At 41.9% G+C, this 14,132-nt stretch overlaps 1 protein-coding gene across 1 annotated transcript; it reads left to right on the forward strand.

The window, feature by feature from the left end:
• The first annotated feature begins 9,937 nt into the window (after nt 1-9,937).
• cmklr1 (chemokine-like receptor 1) lies at nt 9,938-13,082 on the forward strand. The gene is made up of 3 exons (XM_086206125.1): nt 9,938-9,994; nt 10,352-10,417; nt 10,511-13,082. The coding sequence occupies exon 3, from the start codon at nt 10,534-10,536 to the stop codon at nt 11,581-11,583; it is 1,050 nt and encodes a 349-aa protein (XP_086062251.1). The 5' UTR covers nt 9,938-9,994; nt 10,352-10,417; nt 10,511-10,533; the 3' UTR covers nt 11,584-13,082.
• The last annotated feature ends 1,050 nt before the right edge of the window (nt 13,083-14,132 follow it).

Raw genomic sequence — 14,132 nt, forward strand, 5'->3', positions numbered from 1 at the left:
TTTCTGACATAAACACTACCTTATCAGGACCCCTAGTCCTCATGGGGACCAAAGACTGGTCCTAATGCGGCAGAACTTAATTTATGAACACCTGGTCAAAGTCAGAGTAAAGGTGTAAACTGCAGTTAGCCTGAGGTTGAGGTTAGGCATCAATTGGTTGGGGCTAGGATTAAGATTAGGGCTTATATTCACATGAATGGAAGTCAATGGAATGTCCTACTAAGGATGGCTACACAAACCTGTGTGTGTGTGTGTGCGTGCATGTAATGGGGATATTTTACTTGCAGCAGTGCAATAGAGAAGCCTTGGTTTTTGCATGGGGTTCTTTTCTTCTGAGGTGATGGTTTCATCATGTTAACATTGACATTTTTGCTTGTTTGTCAGGTAAAGCAGATGAGAGACTCCCTCATGAGGTCTGCGGGCTCCTGCAGGCTGGTTACCTGCTTGAGGGTCTCAGCAGGGCCAACAGGTGAGCGAATGATGTGGTGGAAAGGCAGAAGACAGAAATAATTAGGTCTCCACTGAGGGGCAGCCATTACCAGGGACCTCCCCCGGGCGCTTCTCGTTGTTTCACTTATTACCTCACTTCCATTCTCGGGAGTGGGCGTGTGAGCTGCCAGATCTGGCGAATGTACCAATTCTAGCACACAGCAATGAATCAGCAACCCCGGCCTCTCATTATTTTTCTCATCCACATCACGATGACTGGCCGCTGACTTTGTTTGGTTTCTTTGGTAACGTATTGGGGGGGGGGGGTGTATGTGTGTGGGCTGTGTGTGTGTGTGTGTGTGTGTGTGTGTGTGTGTGTGTGTGTGTGTGTGTGTGTGTGTGTGTGTGTGTGTGTGTGTGTGTGTGTAGAAAATAGAATTATAGCACCTTATAACAGGATTAAATACAACAGAATACTCCAGCCTGCAGCCCTCAGTGTGGTGGCCCACCCTCCTAATTTCTTGCATGGGTCGTCTGACAGGCGAGAACTGCCACCGGGAACATCTCTTCATGGCTTCTGCAACAGTATTGGTTCTTTAGATTTACACTTACACAACCTACTTTTGTCCTCCGTACAGGTTTCACACCTCTGCCTCCTTTCAGAGCTCTGATGTTGTTTTGCAGTTAATTGCACTGAACCTTTGGGCCCCAAAAAAAAAAATCTGGGTGGAAAAAATTGCAATGAAATCTTTGATATTATGAATTAAGTATGCATCTTCACATGGAATTAATGAGACACTTCAGCAAAAGGATAATTTGCCTTTCAAGTAGTCACAGATAGGTGTTTTGAGCTCACAAGGATGTTTTTCCCTGCAACTACTACTCCGTGATGCCAATAATGGAGAAAACAACACCCATGTAAATTGAAGCTAACTTGAAGCTAATGGCGCTACTGAGCCCAGATGACCATAAATTTGTTGATTTCACTGAATGCGCCAGCTGGTTGAACTATCGTCAAGCTAAATTGCTACCTGGGGAAGCCAGCTGGTAGCGCTAGCTGCAGGCTGAATATTCTGGCTAACTCTTTCTGGAATCACAAAGATGTGATGCAGCACTGAAGTACTGCTGTAAGTTAACTTGCATTTGTTCAAACAAGTAATCCCAGGATACGTAACCCAATTGGATTCCTCTATTGCTATAATAAATGCCATAGTTTCAAGAGCATTTTCCCCACTGTGACACCCAGCTTGGAAGTTTACTTTTAATGACAATAACATCACCACTGGCCACCATACAGGGAGGCTCCTGCGGGACTGTCACCCATGACTGTTGACTAGGGGCCGATTGGCAGATCAATTGTTGCCCCACAACCTGTTTTCCACATTGCTGGTGATGGCAGTATTGGCAGCAGTCTACTAACTGGGCCGGCCCATCTAGCATTTGCCAATATTTCCACAGGGTCTATCCAAGCCTGCTGTAGGCATGTCGTGCATAAATTTGTTATTTTAATGAACTTCTGGACAGTTCTCTGGTCCGTTTGCAGGCTGAAATCTTCTCTTCATTCAATAGTTGACTAGAAGATCTGTTAACTTTGAAGCAGCGGTGGCACGAATTAAACAAAAGCTGGTCAAAATATTGGACATTTAAAACTGTTTAAAACAATGCATATCAGGCACACCGTTATTAATTATTTCTCAAATCATTTGTGTGTATGTGTGGACTTCCCCACTTGGGGGATGAGTCTGGATGGCAGGAGATACTAATCACAGACTCGCTGTTCATAAAGCTCTCACATGAGGACCTTGTACACGCCTCCTCCCATGACAGAAAGATCAGCGTGGGCTCCTGGCATTTCATATTTGTGCTTCAGAGGAATCAAATGCCAGTGACATCTGACTGTGGGCCCATATGGTAATTAGACAAGGATCCCATCTGGAGGCTGACTTCAACATATAAAACAATAACAAATAGCCGGTGGCAGCTTCTTTTCCCTCCAGCGTCACATTTGCAAGTCCCGCACGCCATGTTGAGGGTGCCAGAGCTTCATTATGATCTCCAGCAGTCCTGCACAGTCCTGCACGCCTCCCAGGACAGTACATACCTTGTGCTGCATCCTGCAATACATAAAGAGTTCATTATTCAACCCAAAAAGTAAATACTGGTACAAAATCTAAATATTGTCCAGCTACACCTCCCTATCCGGTGGTACTGTAGATGTTAAGGCTGCAGATTAAGACCATTAAGAATATCGTCGCCTTCTTTAAAGAATCACTCGTGTCATTTTTTTCAAGTTTTTCAGATAACACAAAAAACTGGAGACAAGGAGCTGTTTAAGGCACAAAAATTGTCAAAAAAGGACTTAGGCAATTCTTTTAAGAAGGTGACAATATATGACATTATTGTTGCTGCATAATTTGTCACGCTTCTTCTCTATTGAAGTTAATTGATTCAGTGTAAAAGCAATGCTTTGATAGCAGTTTGAAAGCACTCTGATAATTATGTATTTGATTAAAGCCATATATATATATATATATATATATATATATATATATATATATATATATAAAACTTACTGCCTGTTTAACCAGATAAAAAATCTCATTATTTTGGTAGAAAGACATTCACTGGAAGTTCTTCCAACAGGGACTGTGATTCCAAGACATCGAGGCTTATTTGAAGCCTTTTTTCCCCCCAACTGACACTGATGAGAAAAGAAACAGCCGTACCTGGTAACATGAAAGACATTACCAAACCCTCTGATATGAAAGTTCAGTTTTATCTTCTGTGTTCCTGTCTGTGTAACAATTAACAAAAACAAAGACAGATGAGACAAAAGATTAAGAGTAATTGAATATCCAGATCCAGGCTGCACCCTGAAATGAAATGAATTTATTTTGATAACTGGATTGTTCTTACGGGCGGCACGGTGGTGCAGTGGTCAGCGCTGTTGCCTCGCAGCAAGAAGGTTCCAGGTTCAAGCCCCGGCTCCATCACAGGATCTTTCTGTGTGGAGTCTCCATGTTCTCCCTGTTCCTGTGTGGGTTCTCTCTGGTACTCCAGCTTCCTCCCACAGTCCAAAGACATCAAGAGGGGACGAGGCTGATTGATACTCTAAATTGACTGTAGGTGTGGCTGTGAGTGTGAATGGTTGTCTGTCTCTCTGTGTTGGCCCTGTGATGGACTGGTGACCCGTCCAGGGTGAACCCCACCTCTCACCTGAAGGCTGCTGGGATAGGCTCCACCCCCTAAAACCTTTAACAGGATAAGCGGTAGAAAATGGATGGATTGTTCTCACTTCACCTTCACTGAGAGCAATACACCCTAAACATTTCTCTTAAGTGTTTTTCTGCGCTGTGTGACCTTCAGCGGAGGATCACCAGATTTAAACCTCCTTCAGCTCCTTGTAGTACAGTTTGTCAGGAGGACAGTCAGCCTGTCTCATTTCAACATGTGCAAGGACTTCTGATGTCTATTGATCATCTGCCACTGAGCAGGAAGATTCTGACCTTCATCTGGTGTCTGTGGTCTGAATAACATGCAGATGTGTGTCTGAAGCCCCCCCCCCATGGTGGTGCGCAGAGAAGTCTGTTAATGATATAGATTTAAAATGGAGTCATGCTGCTGCAGCTTTGCATATCACTGTTGGCAAACAGCCATCTAATCCCTCGTAATATGGATATGCACATGTGTGTGTGTGTGTGTGTACTTACATGTATGTCAATGTATGTGTGTGTGTTTGTGTACATCACGAGGACAAATAAACACCCCTGACTCAAGCTTCTTTTGCTTTCATCTTAACTTTATGAAAGTATATTTCCTCCTGATTGGTGCAGACATATTATATCCTGGGATTAGGGATTAGGGACAGATATCCTGGGTAATACAAAACTTCATTTGAAATCACTCCTCTCTCAAGTTGCTTTGCAGTCTTTCGATTCATCCCTGTTTAATATCTCTCTATGGTATGTCACTTGAAAACAATAATGAGAGCAAGAAGAAGAGCGGTACAATTCGTGAGTAGAAATCCACTCACACATCAAATAAGGAAACAGCTCTCTGTTACTTTATCCACCTGGGAACAAAATCACTTGAATTGTTCCGATATTGAGTGAGAACACTGCAAAACAGCTGCAGCCATGGCGGCAGTAACCCATGTCAAAATGTCTCAAAGTATTTAAGTGTTTTTTTTTTTCAACCACTAAAAAATACATTACTGTGTAAGAAAAAAAAAAAAGACCCAACGACATCTCCCCCCCCCCAAAAAAACATTAGCTGACAGAAAAGTCTAAAAAAAGATGTGTGTGAAATAAAATTTAAAATGTCTCCAAGCAGCCTGCAGAGGCTCGGGAGACCACGGCGAGAGTACAGTTCTCAGCTTGAGATCTTGTCTAAAGCAGAAACAGGTGACTAAGGGAACTTACGTAAAGCTTATGAACACAAAGGTCGACACACTGAGAGGCAAAGCACATGTATTTATAACACATTCTCATCTCAGACTTTCAAGCGCTTCACAAATCACAAGAAACACAAAGAATACAATAAAAAAACTAAACAAGCGAGAACACACACAATGTAAAGACCATTTCCAAAAAAAAAAAAAAAACATTCAAAAGAAGCTCAGATCGGTGCCGACATGAAACTACCGGGCAAAAATCTGTATTTCTGTAGTTTGTCTCTTGGTGACGGGCTCAAATTAGACACCTTGCCTCACTGACATGACGGAAATGATAAAAGCGAACAATTAAATCTTGAGATGTGCTTGATGATGGCGCAGGAAGGAGGGATAGTGTTACAGGAGGTGTCAATCATCAGTAAATTACCTCAGTGTCTTTTATCGCTTTTCTTAATGAAACACCACATTTACCTCTTACTCTGAGGCTTCCCGCTTCCTTCAGTTCGTTGGTACGGATTTATTTCACCAGTACATGAGTACACTTTCACTCATGTCCCTCATGAAGAAAGCATGTTTACAGAGGTAACCTCCTGATCAACGTGCAGGACTGAGCCTTTATTCTTGGTCTGATATCTACAAATGTTGCTTTATATCACTGCAGGATTAAACCAACCCTTCCTGTTATGGCCTGTGAGGATAAATCACACCTTTCTGGTGTGTGTGTGTGTGTGTGTGTGTGTGTGTGTGTGTGTGTGTGTGTGTGTGTGTGTGTGTGTGTGTGTGTTCAAAGTCCGACTGTAGATTCAAAGTGTAACATGAAGTTAAAGTGACGGTGATCAATGTTTCATACGTTTTCCAGCCGATGAAGGGAGTAAAGCGTATCTCTGCCAATGCTCCAGGAAACACAGACGGGCTGCAATAGTCTTTCAAATATTAGAGCTCTGAAGTTACAACACCACTTTCTGAGGTGAATGCTGCCGCTTGGCTCTGCAGATGACTTCAACAAATGATCTATATCCGATTTGATGATGCCAAACCTGAGTCCACTTTAATCTGTATTGTTGAGGTGGATTTTAGGTAAGCAGATTTATGCTGTTGACTGGTGCATCTCCGCTCCTCTATAATCTATAAAATGGGTTTCAAGCGGCACACATTAATGCAGTGATAATGCTCAAGTTGCTTTAAAATTCAATTCAAACGGCACTCGGGCTGGCAGGAGGGAAAGCGATATGTCGGAAGACCCTCAATCATCTGCGAGGGAGGAGGGGGACAAACCCTGATTGCAGGCATAATCACAAAGCCAGTAGATGGCAGCTCTGAAAGCTTGAAGAAAAAAAAAAAATAAAAAACAGTTGCTGATTGGCCTGCAGATGTTTTTCACATTGGAAAGTTTCATAAATGAGGACACATTTTTCTGAAGTCAGTTCTGCAGTTCCTTTATTATAGGCTGTGACTTTGAGGCCGAGCTTGGGGAGACGTTCTTTGAAGTACGAAGATAGATGACTGGTGCAATCTGGGAACTGTGTACATTAATTGGTGCCGCTGAGTAACTAGATTAGCAATTGTATTATTGCATGACCATGGAGACGCCATGGAAACAGCTGTGATGTCAGGGGTTCTAAACATGGAAAGAAATCACTTTCATTTCCTGAAAATATCTAAAGCTGTTTGACTCTTACGACTGAACTGGAAGGATCTTATTATAGGAGAATCAGACCACTGGAAGGTAGAAGTACATCGAATCATACTTTATGGTGAAACTGGCTCATCTGAATCCCTAATGGGTCGTTGAGCGAAACGCTTGTTTTATAACAGTCTAGCAGCCATAAGCCAGACGTTAAATGGTCAAGTGTTCAGGGTGGCTGACTGAGAGGATCCATAGCAGACATCCAGTCAGCGCACCAGGAGTTAAAGCACTGTTTGATGGCGCTTTTTAAAGGCTCAGTGTCAATAAATGTGGCTCTCAGGGCAAGATCCATTCAGAGCACGTGGATAAACTTGATTTAAATACAACAAATCATGTTAATTGCATTTAAAATGAATAATAAATGTCAAGATTGCGTCTGTCTTCTTGTTTCCATGGTTGAATGTTGCAGCTCCAGTGTCCAGTGATGGACAATGCAAGTTCACACACTCATGAGTTAAAGTGTAAATTTTCTCCGTGATCATTGTAAATCTGATATTAAGGGTTTCCAGCAGAAATATATGTCTAGCGGAAATTAATCACAAAGATAAAAAAAATTGCAATTAATAATAAAAAAAAGGGGAATTTAGGTGCAGTGGTTGGTGCTGCTGCCTCATGGCAGAAAGGCTCTGGGTTCAAATCCACCAGCCGATCTGTGTGGAGTGTGCGTGTTCTCCCTGTGTCTGCGTGGGTTCTCCTGCCAGAAACATGCTTCATAGGTTAACTGCAGATTCTAAACTGCTCATAAATCAGTGTGAGCGGTTGTCTGTCTCCATATGTAGACCTGCCATGGCCTGGCGACCCGTACGCCGCCTCTCACCTGGTAACAGCTGGGATAGGTTAGTGGGTGACAATGGAAAGATGATATTGAGCTAAAACAACAAACAATTTTTCTGTAGCTTCAATTACACGACAAAAGAATGCAGTAAATATTAGTGTTAAAAGTACAGGAAAGCAGTGAAACAACACCAAATACTTATCAATGTTTATTTGCAGCTGGAAATGTGAAATTCAGCTTGTTGTGTTTGGATTCTAAAGAGGTATATTTAGCTTGTCTGTGAGGAAATTGGAATTAGCACTAAAAACAAAGCTATGTAATATGATCTTTGTGTTCAGCTTATTTCAAATCCGTCTTGAGCTTTGTGGCCCAGTGTGACACTGACAGGCTTAATCCACTGTGCTGCTTCTCACTTTACACTACATCTCTGCAGGAATTCTGCGAATAAACAAATGAAGATGAGTAGTTTATTCAACCGCACGAAGAAATGAGGTCTCTCATCCTCAGAGTGAAGGGACACGGGAGGATCTAGAGCTGAAGTTGTGTCTTGTGGGAAATCATCCTTTATTTTTCTGACACTGTCAACGTGATACAGTCTGTGGAGATATTTTGGTGCAAAAAGCTCTTTGTATACACTACGAAGCCAGGACAGATCAAGAATTAATGGGAATATAATGACAGTGGAGATCAACTTATCTGAATTTCCACGAAAAAAAACCCCCCAAAACAAAACGAAACACCGCAACACTAAGCCTCAAATTCAGATGTGAGACTCCTCAAATCACATGCAGAACCTACATCGTCTGAGTTACATACTTTTTGTCTTTTTATGTCTTTACAGGAAAAATCCAAAGTTAAATCCTGTTTGTCATCACAATGTGAAGCATCTCCTCAAATATAACAAAGGAGCTGACATTCCCTCAGAGGAGTTGCAGAGCGTTTTCCCAGGCAAAGACTCTACCTGGTTATGGTGTCAGTTTGATTATTTATAACCTCCGTCTTCATTAGGAAATCTAATCTGCAGTGCACCAGCAGGTCTCTCTGCAGTGAAACTGAATTTGCTGCAATGCATCTAACTAGGTCAGGTAGGCATGTATGGCTGTATGCAATTAAACATCTCCTAATTTACTAGACAGCTGCGTGTGGATCGAGATTTGCGTGAACACATTGTGAAATTGTTCATTCATTACAATAATCAAGAGACAATTAAGATGCATGTGGGTGGAACGAACACTGTCTCCACACCGTGGATTTTTAAAATGAATTCATCAGCACTGCGAAGAAAGAAGTTATCTACATGTTTGTGTACGTGGTTGTTAGAACATGATTTAGTCATATGATGCTAAACAATGTGATGTTTCAACCACTGTGGTCCAATCCTGAGCTGGAAACCCTCCACTGACGCACCAAGCAGAGAGGAAGAGGACAGACCAACACTTCAAACTGACGCGTTTCCTCAAATCCTCTCCCGAGACGTGCGGCTCTATGTTATAAACGTATTTACATGACTGGCGCATTGATTTGTGGTTGAGTCAACCACACACACACACACACACACACACACACACACACACACACACACACACACACTCCAGCTGAAACGCTGGATTCTGAGTGTTAAAAATAGGCGGAACCTCAGGTATTTTGTTTGTTTGTTTCACAGGCAACACAACTGCCTCTTATTAAGTTAGCTGCGCCGTTTATTTTCTCTCTTTCTGAGTGTTCTGCCGTACGAGATGGGGGGAAAAAATATGTGAATTGGAATTGCAAATTAGAGACAAATGACAACCTATTCTTGTGTTTGTTTATTAATACACGTTACTTAAGTCTGTTTTGGGATATTTACACAGACTTCCATTCATTTTCTGAAAACTTCACTCAACCAACACCCACCTCAACGCAAAAGTCAGCATTTACTAGTTTTGTCTCCAGTGAACCAGTTTCTAGTCTGGTTTGTGTGGAGCAGATTAAGTCAGCTCTTGTGGGAATTATCAATATGAACTTAAAATGTCATTTATTTTAGGGTAAGGATAGTAAGTTGTATTATTTAACTGAGTTTAATTTGCTATCATTATTATGATTGTAGATTTTCTGGCACAGTGTTTTTTCAGTATTTTATCGTTTGATGTTCATCCTTCGGCTGCTAAAAGCTTTTGAGGTTTAACGAGAGGAGAAGAGCGATCAAAATGGATTCAGCATCATCACGAACCTCTTCACTTACAATGACCTCCTCAAACTGCTGAACCTTGCCATCTGTGCTTCTTCTTTTCACAGCTGTTGTTGCTGTTCTTCCTTGCGATGAGGAGAAGCGGGAGTGGATGGACGGATGAATCTGTCTGAACCATCGTGACTGGATGAAGCAGGATGAGCGCAGAGAGTCGGTGATTCAGGCAGAAATTCTCCGACCTGTGACAACTGGAGCTGCTGATTTAATTTCTGCCTTTTTGGTTACATCTGCATCGAAATGTGTACTCGGACTATCAGATGAATATCAGTCTGTACGTGACCTCAGACTATCTGACCCAATACTTTATCACCTTTTGAAAATTGCATTTCTTCCTCTTGTTAACAGCTACATTCAGCTGATGATGTTTACAGAAAAAGGGGAAGCGTCTACTTCACCAGCAGCAGATTCATTTCACAAACATGGGGAGTGCACGTATGTGGGAAATAGTTCTTTTTGCACAAGTAGAAGAGGAGAGCAATAAAAGTAAGACTATTTTAAAACTAAGTAAGACTTTTCATGCACAAGAACGCCCAAAGTGCCTCATAAAACTTACAAAGCAATAGATAAGTATGAAAATACTATTTCAGTGAGAGAGATACTGGACAAACTTGGCCACTTCATCATTTTAGCTTTGGCTTGATCATTTTAATTGCGATTATTGGCGACTGAACAGGAAGTGTAGTATAACTTCCTTTATGATCTTTGTGTATTTCTACTCTAAAATAAATAAGATCTTGAAAATCTATTGATGTCCAAATGCAGTACTGAAAGTATGAAAGACAGTGTAGTGTTGAGAAACCGCCCCGTCAGCTGATGACTTGTCTTTTCTTGCACATGCAGAGGAAACAGCTCAGTTTTGTTAATGACACTCGTCTCTGGACAGCGTCAAGTCAGCATCCTCAGCAGGTTTGAGCATTCAAAGATTATACAAGTTAACAATATTTGACGTCTTACCAGATCTTGCTGTACAAGTTCATTTTACCATGATTTCCTCCACAGAAATTCAAGCTTGTTGCGTAGAAATGGAAGATGTCCTGTACGATGTGGACAGCTACAACTACCAATACAACTACAGTTACGAGGGCAACTTCACTCCGCATGAGGAGTTGGTTTTTCAACACAAAGGGACGTGCTTGAATGAGGTCATGTGTGTGTCTTTGCTGGTGGCCAGCATCTTTATTTTTCTGCTGGGTTTCTGCGGAAATGCTTTGGTCATCTGGATTTCTGGTTTCAAAATGAGGAGGACCGTCAACACCACCTGGTACCTGAGCCTCGCCATCTCCGACTTTGTCTTTTGCGCCTTCCTCCCGTTCAGCATCACCAACATGGTCATGGAAGAGTGGATCTTCGGACGCATCATGTGCAAGTTCGCCTCTTCGTTTATGTTCCTCAACATGTTCAGCAGCATCTTCCTCCTGGTCATCATCAGTGTTGATCGCTGTGTGTTGGTGGTGTTTCCTGTCTGGGCCCAGAACCACCGCACGGTAAATAAGGCATCTGTCATTGTTGTCCTAGCGTGGGTTCTCTCCATCACGCTCAGTGCTCCTTCTCTGATCTTTCGGGAAGTTAGCAACAGTATGGGTCGGACCATTTGCTCTAACAACTACACATCATTCCAACACGGTCACAAGATAATTGCACTGAGTCGCTTCATTACAGGGTTTATTATCCCCTTTTTCATCATCATCATCTGCTACACCATCATCATCCTCAAACTTCGAACCAACCGGATGGCAAAATCCTCCAAACCTTTCAAAGTCATGACTGCACTCGTCGCTGCTTTCTTCGTCTGCTGGCTGCCCTACCACGTGTTCGTCTTGCTCGAGCTGAACCACCAGCACTATGATCTCAACCTCTTAATCACAGGCCTGAAAGTCGGCACATCTTTAGCCACAGCAAACAGCTTCCTCAACCCCGTGTTGTACGTTTTCATGGGGAATGACTTCAAGCAGAAGCTGAAGAGTTCACTGCTGTCAAAGATGGAGAACGCAATGGGAGATGACGCTCGCACCACAAGCCGATACCTTTCCAGGTCCAGCTCAATGAATGCCAGAGCATCCACACACATCTAGAGGACACCCCCCCCAACTCAGTGAATAAATATTGTTATGTGGTTAAAGCAATACCGCACCCAAAAGTTTATTTTGCATTTCAGAAAGCACAAGTTGTTGTCTGGGGCTCACAAGATGTTTTCCCCCTCTTTCCTTTCTTCTTTGCGACTCCAGAAATCAGAACAATCCAGCCACGTGTGTTTAGCTGGACACTATTGGACATTAACTGCTAACAACTGCATAAAAAAACTATTAAAAAAAAAATCTGTTTACAAAGTCTGGAGTGGATCATCCGGTGTAATCCACAACTTCTTCTAGTGCATAAAACCGGGAGAAGACAACATGGCGTATTTGATGAGTTTGAGAGCTTAAAGATACATTTTTGGACACATTTTGGTTTTGCTCTTGTTAGTTGTTAGTCACATTTGCCTATGGAGTCCAAAAGAAGAAAGGCAGCGGTGAAAATAAAATCTCCTCGTTAGCTCAGGACACCTAATTGAAAGCAGCATACACTTTTTGGGTGATGTATCACTGTAAAATGAGGCATGAAATATGATTTTGCTCACCTAAAAGTTGACGATAGAAAAATCGGCCGACAATTTCAGCTCGCAAACATATATTGTCGTGTTTTTTTGTATTTGTTTTTGTTTCTGTACATTGAAATTTGCAAGAATGCAGAAATCTGTAGAATCCACCATCATTATGTGAATTCAGCTCTTGTTATAGTTCAGCATGGGTGAAATTTGTGGGCTGTTTTAACAGCGAGACACTGAGGAACTGTATTTGTTGATTGTTAATGCTTTCTGTCTAAATTATCAGTATATTTAGCCACTTCTCTTTTCTCTAATAACAACACTCCAGGGATCCTTTTCGCTGAAACAGTGTGTGAGCCGTATTCTTAACAAGTGGTGGCGGCAGGATGTAATATTACATGAAAATGTGAGAGTCCTACAGGGCTCTCACATGCTCAATTGTGGGTTACAAGTATTGTTATATTGTTCACACTTGGCAGAAAAGGCTCCGGGCTTTTAGCAGCGGAATTATTCATGTAAATAATTATTTGTCGTACAAGGGTTTTGTGTCTTTTTTTTCTGTAACATTTGATATCGCTAGGAAACCTGATGGCAGATCCGCGCAGGACCTAACTACTTAAAATAACAGCGGATAAAGGAGGACGATCTGATTAAGACACAGGGACTCATTCATGGTATTTCTATTTTAGTGCGAATAAAACCTTGAATTTCTCTTCACCCAAACGCAGATAACCCCTGGTTTTAATTACTGTCATGATATGCTACTGTTTATGTGTTGCAGCATTTCTGTATTCCACTGAATTATGATAAATAGATGAATGAGATGTACATATATAAATTTCCATGGTGTAGACTCACACAAAGGCAGACGGTTCTCTTTCTGCTGCTTTCCAGAATGAAAATGAGTAACCAACGCGCTCTGTAAATGGTAATTGCTTTTGGATGGGAGTTTATTGTATGAGGTGAATAAATCTTTCCAACCACAAAGGCCATTAATCATTCTGCAGCACAATTACAACACACACAGTGTGTTATTACCAGCTGAAAACAGCTTGTTGAATTAACCTGTTTTCATGAAAGCTGAAACAAAGTGTGTTGTTGTGTGACCGGCCAGCTCTTGATGTCTCAGTATGAGAGCATTTGTTCCGATTTGTCACTTTGTTAGAAGACTTCAGCTGGATAGGAGAAAAGAGAAAGAGGACATGCATATTTCAGTGATAGCTCATTTGCAGGAATCCTCGTTATGCCGCTGTGATATCACCTCATCACAACAGTCAGTCACAACATGCCAGATTTGTTGAAAACAATTAAACCTGAGCTCATATTGTGACTGACAAAAAAAAAAAAAAAAAAATTCCAGGATTAATCCCCTGAAAGTTTCAAGTCCACAAAACAAGATGTTTGCAGTCACTTCCTTCGTGTTAAAGGAATTAAAATAAGTGTGAGAGAAAACGGTGCTTTTTAGATGTTGAAACAGTGGAGAGTCAGGGGAAGACCCAGCCTGCAGAGGCCACATGAATGATGGTTGACGCTGCACTTAATGGTGTTTTAGTGAACGACCGCACCACGGTTGATGTCAGAGCAGACACATTTGTAGTGACAAACGCCAGAGAGTTATCCACAGATTAAAGCTCCAAACTGTACTGTTTTCATTCAGACCGGTTTCTTTTTTGGCAAAAGAGCAGCAGGAAAAAAAAACACAGTTCAGAGTTAGAAAAGGCGACGTGGAAGCAGGACTCAGACGCCGATAGCGATCAGCTGAGTCAGGCAGGCTGGTCATGTTCAAAGAGAGACATCTCCGGATTGGACGGGATTTCACTAAAATTTCACCCAGCTTCCTGCTTTAAGCAGAATACAGCTTGAAGGAAACTAGTGAGAGGATTTGCATCACATTTGAATAATGATCAGACACTCAGAGGACACGACTAACAAACAGGAAATAAGCAGAAACATAAATATTCTGTAATTTTAGTCAGCAGTAGAGGTCACACTCAAAGCATAGGAGCCAGACCGGGAAGCAGACTGTAGAACTGACGC

The sequence above is a fragment of the Aulostomus chinensis genome, chromosome 6, assembly GCF_037954235.1.
Source record: "Aulostomus chinensis isolate RoL2024-O1b breed Wild chromosome 6, RoL_Achi_v1.0, whole genome shotgun sequence".
Lineage (NCBI taxonomy): Eukaryota > Metazoa > Chordata > Actinopteri > Syngnathiformes > Aulostomidae > Aulostomus > Aulostomus chinensis.

Excerpts from the sequence above, each read along its gene's own strand:
- cmklr1 (XM_086206125.1), top strand. The coding sequence starts at position 10,534 with ATGGAAGATGTCCTGTACGATGTGGACAGCTACAACTACCAATACAAC.